The 19,323-nt window shown below is 37.7% G+C and overlaps 1 protein-coding gene across 3 annotated transcripts in view; it reads right to left on the reverse strand.

Annotated features, from left to right (window-relative positions):
* The window catches only part of CDH8 (cadherin 8), a 354,935-nt gene that overhangs the window by 36,455 nt on the left and 299,157 nt on the right, over positions 1–19,323 (reverse strand). For all 3 annotated transcript variants that reach the window (XM_087870475.1, XM_087870474.1, XM_045806927.2), the window contains one exon: positions 16,653–16,770. In XM_087870475.1, the coding sequence (XP_087726601.1) occupies positions 16,653–16,770 (118 nt within the window). The remainder of the gene's footprint in view (positions 1–16,652; positions 16,771–19,323) is intronic.

Genomic DNA, 19,323 nt, shown 5'->3' on the forward strand with positions numbered 1-19,323 from the left:
CTCATTCCCTACTCTTGTAGGGGATGTGGCAACAGGTAACAGGTAACATGAACAGTGGACTGGGAGCCATGCCCAGAAACAGAACCTGGCTCATTCCCCACCCTTGTAGGGGATGTGGCAACAGGTAACCAGGTAGATTGTAGAGTAGTCATGGACCAGTGCCTTCTATCTAACATTCCTCCCCTATTTTGATGTGAATCTCCAGTTCAATTATCTTTCTTGAGATTCACTATATATGTTAGGTATCTGGGGTGAAGATAATGTGCTTTTTCAGTTCATAGTCTCCAGATTGAGAGAAGCTGAAACTGAGAATGTCGTCTGCTCTCAGATCTGTTACAGATCATGACAAACTGATGCTATGATTGTTAGAGGCTTTTGCAAGTCCTGGGTTAGGGGTGAGCATGTATACAATGGGAGAAGAATATGAAGGATTTGTGGACAAAAGGTAGACGTTGAAGACTATAGAAAATGGCCCCAGAATATTTATTGCTTTTTCTGTCACCGAATAGAGTCTCTCTTCACAACCCTGGATGTGGGTTGGCCTTGTGACTTTCAAGGCATTTGGTGAACGTACATTGTACAAGTTCCAAGCCTAAGAACCAAGAGAACCTGAAGAATCTTCTCTCAATCTGGGGAACTGCCCACCACTTGAGATCAAATTAACCTTCTAGAGGAGGAGAAACCATGTGGAATGAGCTCCCAATTGTCTAAGCTAAAGCCCCAGGCAGGTGTGTGAACCAAGGTGAGACTAGCTAAGCCTAGCCCAGACCATACGCACTATGAAGGCAAGCATAGCAGCGGACTTGCTGGTGCACCGAATCAGGACCAAATTAAAGGGTCATTGTTTTATGCCATCACTGGGTACCATTATTAAGAGGGATTTGATTTGACAACACTCAACTGTATGATTCACACAGAGTTCTGGAGCACACTGCCTTCACCTGAATCTTGGATTCACTACTTAGTGTTTAACTGACCTTGGCTCAGGTACTTAACCGGCCCCTGCTTCTGCCTCTTCATCTGCAAAATGGAGATACCCTCCCCAAAAAGCAATGGTAGACATTCACCTCCTGTTGTTGTTATGAGTTATGTGTAAGATAACTTTATTGAGTGTCAAAGTTGAACACTGAAATCCCAGGGGCAGACTAGAGATTCTCTGCCATAAAGAAGGGGAAAAGGTAAATGAGGTATGATTCAAGGAAGTGAAATTAAATCAACTCCATTTTATAAGTGTTTCCGGGACTTTTCTGGCTGTGCGTTCAAGCTGAATAATAACAGTAGCTATTATATATATGGGGCATCTTCTACATGTCAGGCACTTTACACACATTATCTCTAATTCTTACAATTATACTACTAAGCAGTCAATAAATGATAGCTATTATTATGCATCACACTCTGTGTAAATGCTTTAAATCATTACCACATTTAATCCTTAAAATCACTTCTATGATAGGCATTATTAACCCAACCTCACAAATAAAGCAACAGAAGCACATGGACCTTAAATAATGGACCCAAACACACAGAGCTAGTAAGTGGCAGAGCAAGGATTCCTGTGTGGATCTGTCATAATCTAAAACCTATGTTCTTTGTGCTAGTGCCACTCTGCATCTTGGCAGATTAAAATCCTAGATAGTGAGAGTTCTTTGTCAGCTTCACATAAACACCGACAATGGATTATTGTCTGCTTTGTTCTCAGAAGTGCCTATCTGGAAGCAAAGGGGAAGGTTGAGGAAGCTGTCCACACTCCATAGTGAGTATTAACATGGGCAATATTGACTCTCCAGGGTCTTTGCCTGGCATGACTCATAATATCAAGTGAATTTATTCCTAGAAAGGAGCCGTTTGCATCATTGTCTTTCAAATTATATCTTGGGTTCTGTCGAATTTGGAGTGAGAAGGCGATGGGAAATGGACAGTATGTCTGGCCCTATCCCTCACCTATGTTTCATCATGGATTCTTCATATCCATGTGTTCTATATAATTAGGGTACATCGAAAAATAGAGCTTAATGAAAGGATTCCTCTTTTAAAACAGCAACAATAACAAAGTCGAGGATTTCTGTGTTATGCAGATGTCCACAGTGTAGATAAGACCCCTGGGGCCCAAAGGTGGAAACTGTTTTACAAAGACCCTCAAAAATAGACTTAGGATAGAGATAGGATTAGACCTCAAAAATCTGGCTTGCTTTTCTCCTTGTAGAACCTTCTGTGAGGTTGTTAGTAGATGATATTCCCAGTCAATTCTGATGTGCAGGGAGATTCTCTTAAGCGCCCCTTAGCCCCAAAAGATTTAGCTGAATATTTAAATAATGCATTACCGTGGCCTGTCTTGAGGATGGAGCGAATGGAAGAAACTCATTCTAGATTCATCAGAATTTTACTTGGGCCACCTTTAGATTAGGTCAGGACCATATTTAGGCCAATTTACTTAAACAGTGACCTCTGGGATCAGAGGCATTGCCAAGACATTCAACAGAATGACCTTCTGAACGCCATCCTGTGCATTGTTCTATGTTTAGCTGCATCTCTGACCCCTACCCATTAGATGCCAGTCATCTCCCCCCACTTCGTCAGTTGTGACAGCTCCAGACACTGTCAAAGGGCTCCTGACTGCCAAGGCACCCTCAGCTGTGAACCACTGGTTTGATCTAAGCACTAAAATAATTTATTTGAACATCACTTCTTCGTGATATCCAGAAGAAAACTCAACTCACAACCTAAAATACTATTGCACTAGTCACGGAAAGCAAAAACGGAACTTGAGTCAAGACTCATGCAGCTTTTAGAATGTTTGGTTTTGTTTTTTTAACTGATTTATGGTAACTTGAGTAGTGCAGGCACTGAAGTGTTTGTGGATGTTTCAAAATGACCTGCTTTTCATGAACATCAAATTTTTGATCTATCTGCAGAAAAAAAAAATGGATTGATAGCTGCTATCAAATTTGATAGCAGATCCTGGATATAAAAAAAAAGTTTTCTTGCTATAAAATTTTAGCTGCCTGTCACTTACGTTATATTATGTCACATCTCACAATGACATATTGCAATGTAGTGCAATGTAAGTCACATAATAGACAACTGCGATTCATAACTTTCTGAACAGGGAGAGTCATTCTTTACCAAGAAGCTTCCCAAGGGAAGTGAAGGAATCCCTCTGTTGAGGTCATTCACAGCACTGATGCGAGTGGCCTATTTGTGACTCTCATCTTCTTATCCTGTCTGTACTCTTTATTCTTCCAACCTACCTCTTTTTTAAAACTGACCTTCCTATATTCTGAGTGTGATGGAGCTGTCAGTCAAGTGGCTTGCCTCTGTGGAAAGTGGGGACTGATCCAGGCTGACCCATAGGGATCTCAGGCTGCTGCTAGCCTAAGGTTGCATTTGTATGAATTAAAAGATGGATTCACCTTTGGGCAGCTACAGCCTCAAAGAGTTCAAGGGCTTGGGGATGCAATGAGGCCTTTCTGAAAATGAGAGAAAGAAGACCTCACTGGGGTCATAGCTTCTCAAGGGGAGAATGGACTGGTCTTCAATTGCTGCTCATCCCAGGGCCAAGGACCTTGTATGGGGAACAGCTCACAAAACTGTTCACAGCAGCCCCGAGGATATCTCACCTCCATAAATACAGAGAATGGCTCAGTTGAGTCATGTGCTCATCTCCTAGGCCAAACGTGGACTTTTTTTTTTTTTTAACCAGAAATTGATATGAAGCCTAGAATAAAGAAAATTTCTCGTTCAAAAATCCCAGGCTGTGAGATCTGTATAGGCCTTATCCTTCCACAAGCTTTCTTTCCTTCTCTTTAAAGAGACTGTGCAGGGAAGGCAAGCTAACACAGAGAAAGGAAATAGAGGAAGTACTAGGGAAAGACACAGTCCTACAACATCCTTGGGGCACCTCCATCTGGTCATTAGAGCAGACATTTAAACTCTAGTCCTTCTGTTATTTGGGCCCATTTACCTTTATGGCTCCAGTAGTCTGAGTGAGTTTCTTTGCAAGCAAATAAGTCTTCATAAACATATGTACTCTCTCCATCTAGTGTTTCCTAAGACTTGGAGGATAAGCTTTTCGTGAGCTCTTTTGTGTGAATGTACATTAAATGCATTCATTCATTCACCAGCCTCTTATTTTCTTTAAACACAGCCGCCATTTATTGATCTCCACTCTGAGCCCAGGTATTATACTCTAAGTTTGCATCATCTTTAAGAATTCCTTGCAGTGCTCTAAGTAATGCCTGGATGTATCCATGTTAAGAGAATACTCAGGCTGAGCCATGCAATAGCTCATCAAAGATCAGCTAGCAAGTGACGGAGCCCAGTCTGTACTCACCCTGAGGAAAATGGCCTCCCCCCCCCCTTGTGTGATTGCTTTTGTCGTTGCTCACTTTCATCACTGTTGCCGCTGAGAATATTTTATATGTTAGAAGGTTGAGGAACACAAGAATTGTGTGCGATCCAGGATAACAGAATCACAGTCGTGACAGCCCATGCTTCCCCCTCCCCCGTGATTTTCTTTGCATCATGACGTCTTCCCTCTCTGTGCTCTAAGAGAACACACTGATGCATGCAGTGCAGCAAGAGCTCGGCCCCTCTGCAGTGTGAATGGTCTTGCGGCTCTGAGCCTGACATTCACAGACTTGAAAGAGTGGACTTGGTAGGGACCCAGGGATTGATCAGCACATAATGGACTTTATTTGTTCTCGGCCTTGGTTTCCTAAATGTCACTGCATCTCCTAAAAATACTGATAACTTCCCTGCGTCTTACTGTGTTCCTCTCATCCTGGCCTTTCGGCGGAGCCCTCTGTCACCCGTGTACTAAGCACCTTGGCTGGTTACTACTCTTAAGGAGAGTCAGAGGTGGGAGCATTTATGTCCCCAGAAGTGAGATTCTTTATTATCTTTTAACTTTTTGGAAATTCCAGCTGCTCTACCTTCTTCACTAATTTTACTGTCCTCATTCCTCTTTGCCGTCAGCATACTGAAGTCTAGGATGCATTTCAGGGTAGGTTTTCTACAGCTCGCTTAGTCCCTTAAAGTCCATCCTTACCACGGCAGCTTCCTTCCTGTCTCTTTAAAGTCTCACAGACTTTGCTAATAGGCCCACTTGAATTACAGGACTAAAGACCTTTGCTACTTTTCTGTTCTCCACTGCTTCTATACCGTCTTCTTTCTGAGGAAGAAAGGCCCTGATAAGAGACAGATGATGATAAAAATCTATGTTCTGTATTTATAAACAGGACACAGCATGTACCCCAATAATTCATGTCCAGGAAGATCTTGCACAGCCAAGACTTGGATTTTAGATTCATATATTGCAGTTCCAACCTTGGAAATTATGCTTTTGAGAGAAATGAATAAGTAATTCCTTGCTAATGGCACTTGGCTTATTTTGGACGGCATTCTATTAAGGGATTAAGCAAGTGAGTAATATAAATAAAAACAATGACTGCCTTTGGAAATGTGCTTCTTTAAAATAGCCCTCACAGTTTGTCTGTACTCTAACTTCCGTGGAGTGTTGATCTAGACTACCTCAACTTTGCACCCAGCACTATTTTTTTATACCAAAGTCCTTGTTTTTCCCTGCCAGTTCTCCTTCAGATTTATTATTTGAAATCCTGTATTTCATTGAGTCTAACACACACATATATTTCTTTTTTAATGTCTAAATATCTTTGAAATAAGGTGATGTCTTATAGTTGAGGGCATGTTGTATTGTCAGCTTTTTAATGGAATGTTATTTTTCTTAATCGGACATAAATTAATGGTGTATCTCTTTAACGATATTGTATATTTGATGATATTAGAGTTTTAAGGCATCAGGTTAGAGTTGTTGCCAAGTTTTACCCAACTGGTACTGTGATGGTCTTCTCTAAAGCTTCGCTGATAGTTTCTCGTCTTCTAGACTAGAGAAGTCTTTGAGAAAAGGAACCACAAGTGTTTGAAAACTATAAATAAAATACCAGCAGTTTTGCTGGACAAATATTTTAGGAGTGAAGTATAGGCTTTGAAAGGCAGTGAGTGAGTACTGGTGAGAAGCCAGATTTAGCAGCTTGGTAGCCTCATCCTGTGCCTGGCAAGTCAGTTAACATAACTGAGCTTCAGTCTCCCCATCTGCAACATGGCAGTGATAATCCTCACCCTGAGTGTATACAATTAGAGATAGATGGATAGACACACCGTAAATGTTATGAAATAATAGGTGCTAGAAAAACTTTAGTTATTGTTTTTTTCTTGCGATTTGATATATAACCTATGCAGAGTAATAGAGTACACACTTATCTTAAAATAACTGCAGGACTTCTAAATAAAATCCTCAGCAGAGATGTAAGCATACTTTCTAAATTTTGTAATCTTTTTTTATATTTCCCAATTAAAGATATTTTATAAGCAATCATATTTCTACACAATGTTAGATTATTCCTCAAAAATAACTTCTTGCAAAATTAAACATCCGTTTTGGTATACATACATATTTTAGAAAGACAGAAAGGCTATAACAGAATTAATAGATGGGCATAGATTTTCTTCTTGTTTCTCCCCTACACAGTCAAAATGTGAACTTTATATAATTTCCTGCTTACATTTTAGTCATCTTACTTTCGGGAAAAAAAGATAATGAATTTTAGATAATTGTCTCCTAACCATTCTAAAACTTTCTTCAGTTAACTTTAGCCTACCAGCATTTATAAGAAAGGCAAGTCTTGTGTCAATTCACAATATATGTGTCAGAACATGGCCAAGTTATTATTTTTTTTATTTTTAAGTTTTGACAGTATGCACTGAACACTTTTCATCTATATCTATATCTATGTAAATGTGTGTTAAAACCTCCTAAATGTGTAGAACACATTTATTATTCTATGAAAATCATCAAGAATGTATGCAGACGTACTCAAAACACTAAGAACCACATCACTAATATCTTTTTGCGAATGGAGCAAAGTCTTATGATAACAGAGTTCATGGATCTCCACAAAGTGTTTCATTGCATTTGTCTTTAGAAACATTTTCGGCCATTCCTTATCATTCCTTGAAGTAAATTCCTTGTATATCTGACCATTATCTCTTAATTATGATAAGCACCTCTGTACATAACAGTGTTTTCATTTCTGCAAAACTTTATTCAAGCCCTACTTTTTTGAGAGAATTTCCTGATAAATAAAAACTAATCCACTAATTAAATATCTTCAGAAAACTCTTGTATTTCTTGTCTCCAGTCTTAGAAGATAAGCAAGACTACCAAGCTCTGAGCTACTAGAACTATATGTCATGTGTTTATTGAGTTCTTTTGATGTATGGGAGTGACTTAATTCTTTAAAATGTCCAGAATTCTGCCCAGAAATACTGAGAAAGAGAACTTGCAATATTGTAGAAACATATCTTTTAATAATACTACCTAGTATTTTAATATGGACGAGATTTGGTACGATAATTTCTGGTGTAAAGATGACTTCCGTATGCATTATTCCTTTTGAAGGTTGATAAAGAAGACAAGGTACATAAAATATCACCTAAGTTCCAAGTACTGCCCTTGGCATTTATCCTATATTCTTTCATTTGTTCATCACAGCAATTTCATTTTAACATTATCAAACAGTCTGTTACAGAAAGTTAAAAGCTCTGTCCAAAGTCACATCTCCATTAATTGGTGGTTGTGGAACTTGTCTGATTTCAAAGTTTGTGATATTTCTCCAAATACCACATGTTTGTACACACAGTATATTAGAATAGATGAATCCTTAGCTCCCCAGCACTAAGCCATTCATTTTGTGGGAGAAGAAACTGAAGTCCACGGAGAAGTAAATCACAGTGTGACCTTGATGGAACTAGCAATGGTGGTCTGGCCAAGTGAAAGCATGAAACTCAGAGAAGGATGATTGTGCTCAGCATACCGGGTTCAACAGCACTTTTTTCTCAGACCGCCCGAAGATAAGCAGCCATCAAAAGGCTGAGAATAACATAGTCAAGCAATAGAGGGAGGAAATTTTAGTAAGCAATCTAGCAGGATGAAAGCAAAGGCAATGGGTGACCCAGAAAGGTCCAGGGACAACAATTAGTATACTTCTCTATGAAGTGCATCAGTACATTCATTCTGGTGGCACTTTAGGGAACAGATCAAAAATGAACCCAATGCCATGTCCAAAAATCAGCACAATACCATCTTCTAGTTGCCAGGGACCCTCAGTAAACATTAAACACTGAAAGTTAGCTAAAGCCAGGTCACTGACAAGTATTTGAACCAATGATGCATGGGAACTGGAAAAGACATAAACAATATATAACAAAGCTTGGATCAAAACTATAACGGATTCTAATAAACCTACAAAAATAGAATCATTAGCCCCGGTTCACTGGCAGTGTTGCCGTACAAATTACAGTGATGCCTATGGAGCACCTTGAATTTGGAAAGAACTCACCATCGTGATCTGACACCTGCCAGAAGCACATTGAGTAGCATGGTTCAACTTGTCTGAGCGCAGGCCTTGTGAGCACAGTCTGAAACTCACAGGGAGAATTAGCTACCCATGACTATGGGTGTACATCACCACTCTTATCAGCCCATTGCTTTGTAGAGATGAAGACTCTTTTTTATGTAAGGCCAGTTTTACAAGTTGGGTAAGGTCTAAGAGAGAACTTTGTTTATGACAGTATAGAAGTTCGAATGTGTGTGATCATTCCTTCCCAAATCACAGTATTTTGTAGGCTAGCCTGTGAATTTCTCCACTATATGACAAAAATCCATGTTAAATTATAGCCTTCCTTTCTGTGAATTCAAATTAGTATAAGACTGAGTTGTGAGAACAAAAATACACTGTTCAGGAGGACAAAAACAGTGTCTATTTTATTCACTGCTTGGTTTGCAATTCCAGGGTAGTGCCTAGCACATGGTAGGCACTCAATAAAGAGGTAGGGAATGAATGAGTGAATAAGGATATACTCTGTTATGAATAACCTCTAGAGGATAATGAGGAACATATTCCTTGACTCGTGTCTGCCTTAGCAGTTACCCCACTGTCCTGTAGAGGAAAGCAAAGCAAAGCAAACTTCATAGCAACTAAACATTCCCTTGCTCTGCTCACAGATGAGGGGAACCTGTGTTCTTAGAATGATTGGAAATGAGCTAGATAGGAAATGGAGGGAGCAGTTGATGTGTATCCTAGATAAAAGGAAGGGAGAGTGGATTTTAAAAGCATCATCGGTTTTATATGTTCAACTCAAAGGGTGTATAAGGAATATAGAAGATGAGAACAAGGTAGAAGGGAGAGAGTGATGGATAATAATATTGGGGAGAGAGCACCCTGCATCATTGCCTTTTTTAAAGTAAACTATCATTGATTTTTTAAAATACATTTGATGTTCCATAGTTAGCGTTTAAGATCTTCACAATCTGGTTTGTTGTTGTTGTTGCTGTTGTTGTTTTACGTAGGTGCTCCTAGGTCAAAAATCCTATCATTCTATCAACTCCCGAATGTTCCATTTTACCAAATATAAAGAGTTGTGTCCAGTTGGATCTAGAGATAGAAAACCCAGCCCAATGGAGACCTAGAGTTTTTAAGTCCTCTTTGTTTGTGTCCATTGATTATGTAATGGTAATGAGGATTGTATTCAAAGAACAACTTCAGTTACCCGAATATTCTTTTTCACCATGTCTCCTCTCCCTTTGCTTTACTCATGGCCAGTGTTTATAGACATGTTCAATCACTAGTCATTCAGATAAGAAGCAGTTAAATAGGATAGCATTAGTTATCACCCAAATGCCTTATTTTAGTTTCCTTATTTACATTTTTGCTTGTTGCATTGGGTGTGTGCGTGTGGGTTTGTTGCAGTGGGATGAGAGAGCTTCAGGAAAATTGTAGAAGACAAGGAGAGAAAGGAAACTAGTATTTATTGAGTACCTTCAATTTACCAGACACTGAACTTAGCACATTTGTTTTTTTTTTTTTAACTTAAATTAGTATTTTCTTATTCAAACCAATATATGGGTAATTATTCTCTCCATTTTATAGATAAATGTTCAAGTTTTTTCAGTTATTTGTGAAAGTTCTCACACATCATAATCAAAGGAACTAGGATTCAAAGTTAAATACTCTTAACCATGAAGCTTGTGCTGCACTATATTCCATAGCATCTCTCTTTCGCTGTTCATTCTAATTCATCCGAAGTCAACTTTTAAGATGTTTGTCTATGGCAGTGTCCCCTTTACTGTTTCCAAGTTCCTCCTCTGCTGTCTCTATCCACTTTAATAAACCAAGGGATCCAAAGCACATGATATGTGTTATTCAGGTCACATCCCGAGACAGAATGTCACGTATGCCTAATGTTGTGTCTACAAAGTGCTCAAAATTAATTCAAACTTCTGTACTGAAAGGAGATAAAATGACTGTCGACTACATTTAGTACTTTTTTAGAAAAGGAGAATTTGCATGGACTGACAGCTCATTTTGTTTCCACATTCAATTTTAATATTTGCTTGTGCTTACCAAGAGGACAGTCATGTTTATCTGGCACCCACAGAATCCCAAAACCTATTTTTATGCTTGCAAATAGATTCTATATCAGTAAATAGCATTATTTTTTAATGGCACAAACAAGAAAGTGGTCCAAACAAGATCTGATAAATAAAAAAACATTGAGTAATTCTCCTCTTCCTAGTGTTCGATTGATCCTTTTATTTTTTCTATTTTTCTCTTTTGAAGCAAAAGTCTCAGAAAGCAAATTCTCAATGAAAAGATTCTATGTCCTAAGGCATCTTTATGATAACTAAGATAACTTTAAGGTAACTAAGCATGTACCAATTTATCTCTTGGTTTTTCTCTTTCAAAAATCTTCATAATTAGAATGCTCTGTACAGACCAGAAATGAGTTAGCAAATTGACTGGAAAGCTCTGAATCAATTTATAACTTTGAGTAGCAGATGGACAACCATACATATGTCTATGCCACGTAGCCAAATGATATCCCTGGTAGTCAGTGATCTCAGAATTAAATTATCTCCCACAATATACACTAAAAAATAAATACTAAGAGCAGTGCTGTGTCTGAATAGAGCAATAATTTTAGGATTTTCAATATTTGCAAAGGAAATTCTTAACTTCTGAAAGCATTCTTGTATTATCATTTAAAAAAAGGAAAGAAAACAAACAATCCAAAAAGATATGGAGACTATACAAAATAACAAGAGTTTTATTGAAACTACTTAAGCAAAGAAGATCTAGTTTTCTGAACCAACTCTACAATCGTATGCAACTTGGAGAGTGGAAGTACAGATCTGTTATCTATTTTTCTTAGCTTGCACATCATCCTTAATTACAGTTTAGACGACAAAATGAAACATAAATGGCTTTTTATCAACGGAACATTGCTGGAAGCATAAACAATAAATTATGAATTACTGAAGCAGAAGCCTTTTGGATCATGTATGCATAATGCTATTCTGCATTTTTGGGATCCCAGTTGGACCTCCTGTTTCATGCAAATTGAGTTCTACCTTTTATGATTCAACATTGACGAAAAGTACCATGCTTCATATGGGTCAGAGCTGATGCCTTATTTGGAAAAGATCTCAAGTCAGTGTTTGGTGCTGTGTGGTGCTGTGGAAAAGTTCTCTGTGTGAGCAGAGCAGACAGGGTCACCATATTGCAAACATACACATGTAGGTATTCATTATAGCACTCCTACAAGCACATGGGTTTCACTTGTTGCTTAGGTATGGTTGCCTGGGAAACCCAACAGTAATGGCTCAGCTGTGCCTGAGGGATGGAGGCTTCTGTAAAGGCCACTTGAGGAAAGATGTTATTTTGGAAAGCCCTGTGTTTAGCTTCAAAGCAGCCTGATGTAATGGAAGAACTCAAGGATGTGTGAGGGGGCCGGAAAGGGGACAGCTGACTTACAAAGTGGACCTCTTTGCTCTGTGGGTCATCAGGAAGACCTTTCAAGTCCAGTTCTGCCTAGATGGGGCACAGTTGGCTAAAGGAGGATGAGAGAGGGGCTCCGTCTGCCTCAACACCGACATCCTCAGTACAGCAGAGGCAGGCGTGCAGATTCCGCCTGAGTAAAGGTGGAGGATAGAGGGCCAGCTCTGGCTGGCCTGGGATCAGGGAAATTCACTTCCACCTTTAGGCAGCAAATTTCAGTTTTGTGGCAAGAGTAATGTGAGATAAGCTGACATTCTTCAAAAGAGCAAAGGAAGATTGCCTTTAGTCGTCCAGCCCGTGCAACACGGTTCCACAGGGTTTATGTGTTAGGAGGCTGTGGATGTTTGAAACAACTTGATAGGCCAGAATGGAAAGTAATCCTCCTGAGTTGGAAGTTGGGGTCAGCTACTGTATGGAGAAAGCGGAGTTTCATTTTGGCAAAGGAGAAAGAAAAGAAAGACTGTATATTCAAAAACAGATCCAAGAATCCTGCAGCTATTTCCATGGCTGGTAAATATTTTCAGTTTTCTCCACCTTACCCTCTTCCTCCTTTTTTTTTTCTCCGTATATCTTTCTATTATAATGCTCTTAAGATTGCAACACGTTACTAAGCAGATTTCTTGCAATGCATTCTAGTAAGGATGAAGGTTTTCAAAGCTACCAATGAGGCCACTTTCACCATTACTGTACAACATTCAAAAATGAACAAGAGTTCAATCTGCAAAGAGACCTGGTTGAGAATGATAAGCCAGAGGAGATGGAACATAGCATGAGAATTTAGAAATTAATAGATTAACCTAATGAGGATTTTGTCCCATTTATTGATGAATTTTTTATGTGGCAGATATTGTGCTAAGAGGTGTCTAGCACATAGGTTACACATATCTATCACAGCACACTTGTGGGGTGAATAGGTATTGTTATCCTGATAGTACAGATAAGGCAACTAGGGCTTAAAATAATTGGCCTGTAGTCCGCGTTCTTACAAGGGATGCTTCTAGAGGATAAAAACACATAAAACACACTGCTTGAAATTGGCCAGTCAGTTGAGATAGAAACCTCACAAAACAAAGCATGAATTATATTCTAAATAGGTAAGCACGTTATGGACATTGAGATAACCCAAGGCACCTTTATTTCAAAGCTCTTGTCAGCATTGACTTATCCAAATTAATTGTCACAATTATGCCTGTAGAGTGAGGTTCTTATCAATAGGATTTTGGTCAAAAAGGAGATATCAAGGAGGGAAAAAAAATATGTGTTATCAGGTACCCTGGTTCCCTTCTGTCTTTTCTTAAGCCTAACCACACTGTAATTAAGGCCAAGTTTACCGTCTACTTGTTTCCTTTCCATAATGTCCTCTCTAGGGAACAGAGGTTTATGTTTTTCACATTTCTCTATACACGATTCAAATAATTTGGCATAAAACATGAAGACTCCCATTTGACCAGACTGCTCTCTGGCAATTCCAATCATATCTTTTAGCTATAATGGACAGGCTGGACAAGATCATGTTTCTGACAGACCTGAAATTTTCTGCAAGCAAGATAGTTCTGTATCTGTAAAAGGTCCATTTATCTTCCCTGTCTTTTTATATTTAATTGTTGAGTATCGTCCATTTTCACATGTTAGAATGGAAGCCAATATGAAATGTGGTCAGCAAAACTCTTGCTTCTAAATTCATCCAACTGGAAGATGGAGAAACCAATGACTGGGCCATATAATTGAGAAGATTCAAGGTGCTATGATTGGTGTATATATATGATATAAATGACTCATCATATTTCTGACCTTTGTTTTCACCTTCATCAGTATTGAAGGTTGCTTTCCTAATCTGGACGAAATGTGAATCTCATATATTCAGAAAGAATTATTTGTGAAATCACTCAACTGTATAGGAGATAAGAGACAGCTAATTTCTATCTCATTTTGTCTTCGATTATGAATTAGTCTGCTGAAAATTGCAGAAAGACCAATCTATATGAGGGATGAAAAAGATCACAGTAACTTCAAGTTGAAAGATGCAGCTACAAGTTCCTCAGAAAATGCCAAATACTAAAACCATCTCCTATAAGGATCTAATTAAACAGGGGATCTTCCACCTGAATATATTTGATGTATTGGCTTTCTCAAAATCTTAACCTTGGAACTAGCAAATCATGACACTGTCAGTGGAGAAACATCAGCTAATGCCCATTTTAAAGTCCACCTTATGTAGAAAAAAGCAATTCTAAATATGATTATACCATTTAATTCTCTCCATCTTTCAAACATAAAATATACCACAGTTTTAAAATAAATAATGTCTAGTATTTGGACTTTTTTGTTTTTGTATTTTCTTATCATTAATAGGGAATGAGTAGTAGGCTAACACAATATTCATTTATTGAATGAATTCATTCATTTCTACTATATACCTCCACCATTTTAAATATGACAACTTTCCCCCATTACTTTGATTGTTTCTACATACAAAAGGACTGTTTTCCCCCCTATTCTTATAGTAACTATCCAGATGCCAAAAAGGTTGAGGTCTAAAGAGCAAAACTCATGAGTTTCTGATCTAGGAAAAGGAAGATAGAGTATAAATTATACATATCTATTCAAAAGACCACTGGGCTCATGATTCACTCTATGGACATGTTGAATGTTTGGATCCTAAATCCAGAATCACAGTGAACATATGTCCTGGTTTCCACAAGACAGTCCTGGTTTATGTTTTTCCAGGAACATATATAAATAGCAAGCCCTTTCAATTTAAAAAATGTCTCAGTTGGAATAATAAATTATGTGGTCACTCTTGGCAAAATAAACAAACAATTTAAAGTAAACAATTGTGGTCCAGAGAGTGTGCTTTCCACAAAATATTTGCAACACTTGGCATCTATCTTTTTTCAATTATTTCACACACAAACCTGTGACATAAATAAAAAGTGTAACTTCCATTTTCTAGTTTCAAAATAAAACAGATAACACATAGTCTTTTAAATATTCTATTGAAGGGCTTACTGAAATGTGTGATAGGGCGAAAAGAGGTTATCTAAGTGTATAAACTTCTACTTTCTATTGATTCTAAAACTTAGAGAAAACACATGAAATTCATTCACTGTCAGACTAAAATCTCCCCTTTCATAGGTTTAGGGCATAACAAATATGGTACAAAACGACACTTTCCCTGGCACCCAAAAAAACTCATTCACTCAACACATGTTTATGTAGCGCCTTTGATGGGCTATACTTCTATTACAGGCATATCTTGAAATTGCATGCACAGAAAATGCCAAGAAGCTCAGAACCTTTGGGATGGGAAAACATTTCTTCACAGAGAATTTTTAAATGTAGGGCATTTCATATACAAAAATAATGACTGATACCTCTTAGCTCACAATCACAGTGAGCATGGCCCACACTTATGCACAGACTTGTGGCTTTCTGAGTTGGCTTTCATCTTAGACATATTCATGTGACTTCCATAAAAAAGAAATTGTTGTTAACCAAAAAATAAAGACAATGTACTTGGATTCCAGTTCCTAATCAGGGGAGGCTAACAAAGGAGTATTCCATTATTGAGACGAAAGAACAGGATTTTGTCTCTTTAGTGTTTGTAATAGTGGAAGCCAGCTAAATGAGTAGCGTCTGTATAATGACTTTGTCATTTCATTTTTGGTGATGCCTTCACATTTATCAGAGAGTCCCCAAAGAACTAAGTAGCATTATGTTGAAAGGTAAGGCCATAATATATTTAACAAGAGCTGTTAAATGTTATTTTATTTCATGAAGGAAATGTTAGCAAAATTCACTACCTCCTTGAAACAGAACATTGTAAATAACCCAAACAAGCGTCATGAAGCATATTTTACTCTTCTAATTGAGTATAGCTTTTATAGAGACCATTCAGAAATCCAAGCAAACACCTATAGTAAAGCTGGGAGACAGCTTAAGACAATGCATTTATTTTGCTAATCATGCAAAAACAGCTGAAACTAAGACTTAAATATACCTAGGCCAAAATAAACAGTGAAAAATGCTTATTGAATATACAACAGCTTAGGAAACAAAAATGTACAGATGAGATAGACTTAAAAAAAAACTATGACCTTCACATGTAATACATAATAGTTAGGGGAAACAGTTAATCCAAACTTGGTTCTCCAGAAATAATGAAATGGATTAAATGTTCTCCGTGAGTGAAAGACAGTAAAATCAGTTTATATTAGCTCCAAAATAATACTGATAAGGAGTGTCCTTCAAAAAGGATTTCTTGATCTAATTGCTATTATCAAAGTTGGGTCAGGCTTAAAACAAATACCTCTAATGTGTACCCACAAACCAGGCAAAATTAGGATAGGCTTTCCCTAAAGACTTGGTAAACATTCAATTAAAACTTAACAACTGTGAAGTATAAGCCAGTTCCTTCTCTAACAGATATCTTGGTATCTCAGAATTCCTGGAACTTTCCCAGGGGTTAAATCTTACTCTTCAGTTTTCAAAGTAAGGTGATTGAGGTATTCCCTAGGATAAAATTAACTTTCACATTAACAATTTTCTTATCTATTGTTTCAATATTGGAAAGAGGAAGTGATGTAATTACTGAGCCGTTATGCTGATAAGCTAAGTTTCAACTGCTCGTGGGTGAATAAAAATTATTTTATTGATATTTTCAGTCAAATTGTGAAATCACATCCTATTTTCCAATTTATGTTCTACCCTGTTTCACAGGGCTAATATATTTACCTTCATTTTTCTTGATGGTAAAATTCGGATTGTTGACCATTTCTGGAAGAAGACTGTATAAGAAATAATGTCCATTTTTGGGATCATCTTTGTCCATGGCACTCACTGTTTGAATGACCTGTAACATAAAACTCGACGTCAGCATTTCTGATGACATCAGAGGGCTTATACCGCCTTTAAAAGCTGAGTGACATCTCTTTAGTGGACTAATACTTTGGTCCAAGAAATTTTTTTTTCAGTTTTCTGAATTGTTGTGGATGGTTTGTGCCAAGAACAAGGAGAAATATTCATTGCATTAAAACCTCAGCTTTGATAAACTGATGAAAATTAAGGTCATTACCTTTGTGTCCACTTGGTATTTGTGGCTCAAAATGGCAAATTTAAGGGTATTTGAAAATTCCATTGGGTAATTACAGGTTTCTTTCCAATTTGAGTCTATATGGACATCTAAAATGAGATTTGGAATTGTTACAGTGATTGTAGTGTGGCTCCTGGGAGGATCTTGGAAGTAAAGAACTTAAATCTTGAGCCCTGGAAACTCTTTTATTTTACTCATCAGACTACAAATGTTTGCCAAATAGAATGTTCCTCGGCACAAACATCACTGCAACAAACCTTTCCGAAGAGTTGCCTGTGTTCCCTCCCAATAATGAATACTGTTTTTAAAGCGAGTGGATAACACATGCAAACAATGCTTTGGAGTGTATCCTGAGATGAATAAATTATAGGGATTAGGAGAATTACCACTGTGCAGAGAACTGTTTGGATACATACACATACTTGGAATCGGTGCCGGTTGAATGTGCTTAATTCATTTGCAAAGCTGCATTAACTTAGTGCTAAGTTGTTTCTTGGGATGTCAGAGAATCAGCTTAATAATTCATATTTATGATTCTGTGATATTAATCAATTTAATATGAAACACTGGACAACAGTTAGTGTAGTAAAAATTATAGTTTATACTACTATTGTAAATAACTACCACATAATTTTTACAAAAAAAGATGCCTGCAAAAGCATGACAATCAAGGTGATATCAGATACACCATAAAAAAGAATTAACAGGGAAATGCTCTCAGGTTTGTGGAATTTAGAGAATGTAATGATGATGCCTAATACATTAGGACTGTTTGAACAGTTGGTCCCATTCAACTTTACCAATTTCATTAAAGATACAAAAAAAAAAAAGGATCATTTCTGTTTGAGAAGAGGGTATCTTTGCCTTGTAACTTATCACCTAAACAATTGTGAGAAGCACAACGTGGAGCAGCTGGGACTTCTGCCTTGTATTGAGCACATACTGTATGACGAGCCGCGCATTACAGTTGAGACACAAAGGAAATAACTTCTCTCAACTTCTATTTCTCCATTTTTAAATTGGGACATATTCTTACCCGGTAGGTATTTTACTTTTGTTAAGGACCTTGTAAAATGTCTATTGTCAGGCTTAGCTTGACTAACAATATAACAATAAAACAGTGCAAAATAGAACTGATGATTAAGACAGTGAGGCAGCCATCAAAGTGGTGGACTCTGAAATTGAGGAGCCTTGAGAGAACGCATGGTTTTACCCTTTTCTCATTGCATGGTACTGAGGGAGTTACTTTAGTCTTTCTGAAACTCAGTTTTCATGTATTTCTAAAATTGCAAATAAAAAGTACCTTTCTCATAGGGCTGTTTTGACTACTGACATAAATTCATGTCAATCTCTTAGCATCTGGTTCCTAGTAAATGTTCAATGAATGATCTTATTATTATTATTGTCCTTATTATTATTGTTGTTGTTTTATTAGTGTCACTGCAGTTTATTCATGACATAGCCCCATGAGAAGCATACTGGCTTTTGTTACCCAAACAATTCCCTAACCTCATCAGATTAGATGGCAATATAATTATATTTACTATATCTGAACACCTAGCATCTTTGCCTTGACATTTAAGTGCAGAGAGATGCCCTGGGCTTCTAGTTTTATAAAAACAAAGGAATGGAAACCCAAGGGGAGAAGCTGGGAAAACACAAATAACTTTTATGGCTAGCCTACATGTCCAGATATTTAAGAGAAGAATTTGACAGGAACCTTCTTTGAGGCAGTTATATAGAACAGGGGTGGGGGGGGGAGTTATTTGTGAGCATCTGGAACATTCCCTGCTCCCTTTATCCAATTTTGTTTCAAAAGGACTTCTTTGTCCATGTGCACCAGTTCAGAAAGTAACTCTTGAAGTGCGTGAGCACGAGTGAAGAAGGGCACATGAAAACAGAGCTTCTTGACATCCTGGGATGAAAACCATTCATGACTAAATGCATCCTTATGATCTATTTAGTGAACAGAGCTCCTGTAATGATACCATTTCTAATATTTCCAAGTAATCTGCATGAAAAAGACTCCTACCTGCTGGCAAAAGGAACTACATGAGTTATTTCATTAGTTAAGCCACCAGGACCAAAACAAAAGATGCAATAATTTAGCTTACCTGAAGTAAAGGAGTGTAATTACCTGTCATGCCATATCTCAGAAGTTTGGTCTAAACATTACACCTGCAATGAATATGTTTTTTTCCACCATCACTGTTAGCCAGGAACTCTGTTAGACATGCAGCTTGAGCCTACTGACCTAGAAAGCCTTGGGGTGAGGCCTAGAAATCTGCATTGTAAACAGCCTTTTAGGTGATT

The sequence above is a fragment of the Ursus americanus genome, chromosome 21 (assembly GCF_024610735.1).
Source record: "Ursus americanus isolate L20-20 chromosome 21, mUrsAme1.1.p, whole genome shotgun sequence".
NCBI classification, from domain to species: domain Eukaryota; kingdom Metazoa; phylum Chordata; class Mammalia; order Carnivora; family Ursidae; genus Ursus; species Ursus americanus.